A 2,632-nucleotide genomic window follows, 5' to 3' on the forward strand; every position below is an offset into this window, starting at 1 on the left:
GCTCTGCGCGGGGACACCAGGAGGGCTGCACAGAGCTGTAGCCCCGTGGGGTGCTCTGGGAGGGGGGGAGCACAGCCCCTGTGCTGCCCAGCGAGGGGAGGTGGGTTTAGAAGAGGTGAATTACCGCAAACTCAGAATAGGTGCTGGCAACAGAATTAACGCTGTGGTTACGCTGGGCAGGGGCTGTGGGGGTGCACCCACCGCTCAGGGTGGTTCCGTTCAGCTGGGACATGTTCTCCTTGTTCCGCTCCCTGTGTCCGGGACGGGGGGGCTTCGCAGGCGCGCGGCTGGGAGTCCGAGCCTGGCCAAACTACGGGAATAAGCGACAGTTAGATGGGACACAAAAATCAATTAGAGCTAGGAGAGCTGCGCTAGCTTCTGCGGTACCAGAGTAGTTTCAAGCTCCAGGAGCCCTCCATGGTCTAGGGCTCAGTTCTGATCCCAGAAACATACAGCACCACACCCTTGTTTTAAAGGTCCCCCAAGCTGCAGTCTTAGCACAGAGGAACAGAGGTATGCTAGAAATATGGGCTGGAGGAAGACTTCCTGAATGCTGCTACTACCCTCCTCCTCCCTCAGGTCCCAGAAATATCCTGCCAGGACCGCGGCAGCCCAACACAGTAGGCTATAGACAAACAGGGGCTTTTGCACCTCAGGAGGTTGGCGGGGTAGGCAGCGACGCACAGCATGACACAGCAGTCGCAGCTCACCCATCTTCTCCCCAGTCCACCCTGCTGGGCAGGAACTCCCTGGGAAGCTCCTTACCTTCCCTCCGGAAGGTGGCAACCGAGATGTTGGTGAGTGGTAGATGGTTCCCCCAAAAACTGAACGAACGGTGCTGTTGGGTGTGGCGCTGGAGATGGAAGTGCCATTGAGCTGAGGGGAAAAGCAGAGCACACGTCACACGGGGAAGAAGCTGGCGGCTGCACAGAGCCTTCTGCCTGCAGAGCACCACAGTGCAACAGGCGTGATTGTCCCCAGGGAGAGCAGAGGTGCCATGGCGTGGGCCCTTTCCCTGCTTCCATTACGCTGCCGCAGCGCCCCGAACCCTCCCCGCATCTCTGCGTGGGACCGAGGCCAGCCCAAGACAAGGCAGGGCTCTAGCCTAGTGACAGCACTCAGCTCCTGGCAGGGTCCCAGCACATCTGTGCTGCTTCGCACAGTTTACCTTCCTTACTTTGCCAGGCGTGTGGGGGCCGAGCACTCGCCGCTTGATGGGTGTCCGCGGGGTGCTTCCGTACATCATCTCTGTCTCAATCTGGCGGCTTTTCTTCAGGTGCTGTATGAGAGATCTGCACTTACAAACCCGAGCAGAGGAGCAGCGCAGAGCCGGCTGCACAGAGCTGCGGAGCGCCCGCTTGCCACACGGTGCCAGGGCAAGGGCTGGCTTCTGCCAGTGGGCAGTGCCCTGCAGCCAGTCTGTGGCACAGCCAAGCAGCAGGTATTTCAACAGAGATTTACAGGTATCCAGAGCCAAGCTGCAGCTCTGGCACAGCTGGGGCCAGGAAAGGGGCTCAATACGCACAGACACTGATAGCAATGGACGCCAGTCCCGCTGTCAAAGAAAGGTGACTGCATGCAGAGCCACTTTCAGGCAGAGAGTGAGAACATGGAGAGCCCCAGGCAGCGGCTGGGGCAGCTCCCCCGACCTGTTCAATACAGCAGGAGGCAGCACGCTCAGCTTCGCACTCACCCGCTCCTGTTTCTCCTTCTCTTTCTCCAGGCGGTACAGCTGCCACTGCTCTGCCATATACTCCATGAACTGCTGCCCCTTCACCAGGAAGGTCCCCTCGCACTCCTGCTCCCAGGCCTGGACCCTGCTCTCCAGCTCCTCCTGCAGCTGATGAGGACACAAGGGCAGTGTAGAGAGGCTGCCCTCCTGAACGTGGGCATCTCCATGCCCAGAGATATCCCTTGCTGGCTCTAAGTGCTTCTCCTCGGTCAGTCTCCCATGCAGGCCTATCCAGGACTACAGCTTCTTCTCCAGGGCTGAACCTACCTTGGAAAGTGTCTTCTGCAGCTTTGCTCGCTGCTTCTCTTCTTTCAGCAGATTCCCCCCACGGTTGGCGAAGCGACTGGGGTCAGTTGCTTTCCTCTAGTACAGAAGGGAGGTCAAGGAGAGAACCAAACACACCGCCCAGTCTCACAGCCCAACACACACCCCATGAGATACAGACCCCGGAGGAAGCCATCCCTGCTGCGCAGCCCCCCATCACAAACCATACCATTGCTCTAGATGCAGCACCCCATCCCCTCACCAACCCACTGTGGTTTCCTAGTGCCTCCCTGTCTTTCCCAGCAGCACTTTGCCCACGGGAGTGGAGGCGTGCACTGCCCGGTGACCTAGCACTGAGCCAGGCAGAGCATGTTCCTGCCCGGACAATACCTCCAGCTCCAGGAACAGCTTCCAGTTCTCCTCCCATTTCTGGACAGCCTCAAACAGATCTTTGTGCGTTTCATAGTAGCTCTTCATCTTCCCGACCTCAGCATCGTGGAGCTCGAGCAGGGTCTCTGTATAGTCCTCTGGAGAGGATACAACAGCACGTTCAGGAGGCAACCGGGATCCCCATGCCTCTGCGAGCTGAGGGCAGCCCTCTCGGCAGCGGGGCCGGCAGCACGCACGCCACACCCC

The 2,632-nt window shown here is 59.3% G+C and overlaps 1 protein-coding gene across 1 annotated transcript in view; it reads right to left on the bottom strand.

Moving 5' to 3' along the window:
• The window catches only part of PRC1 (protein regulator of cytokinesis 1), a gene marked incomplete at its 5' end in the record, with an annotated part of 5,943 nt that overhangs the window by 1,420 nt on the left and 1,891 nt on the right, over positions 1 to 2,632 (bottom strand). The window contains 6 exons of the mRNA XM_009573229.1: positions 125 to 310; positions 766 to 876; positions 1,178 to 1,279; positions 1,694 to 1,840; positions 2,000 to 2,095; positions 2,387 to 2,523. Coding sequence (XP_009571524.1) covers positions 125 to 310; positions 766 to 876; positions 1,178 to 1,279; positions 1,694 to 1,840; positions 2,000 to 2,095; positions 2,387 to 2,523 — 779 coding nt within the window. The remainder of the gene's footprint in view (positions 1 to 124; positions 311 to 765; positions 877 to 1,177; positions 1,280 to 1,693; positions 1,841 to 1,999; positions 2,096 to 2,386; positions 2,524 to 2,632) is intronic.

Source organism: Fulmarus glacialis, unplaced genomic scaffold (assembly GCF_000690835.1).
Source record: "Fulmarus glacialis isolate BGI_N327 unplaced genomic scaffold, ASM69083v1 scaffold46932, whole genome shotgun sequence".
Classification (NCBI taxonomy): Eukaryota; Metazoa; Chordata; class Aves; order Procellariiformes; family Procellariidae; genus Fulmarus; species Fulmarus glacialis.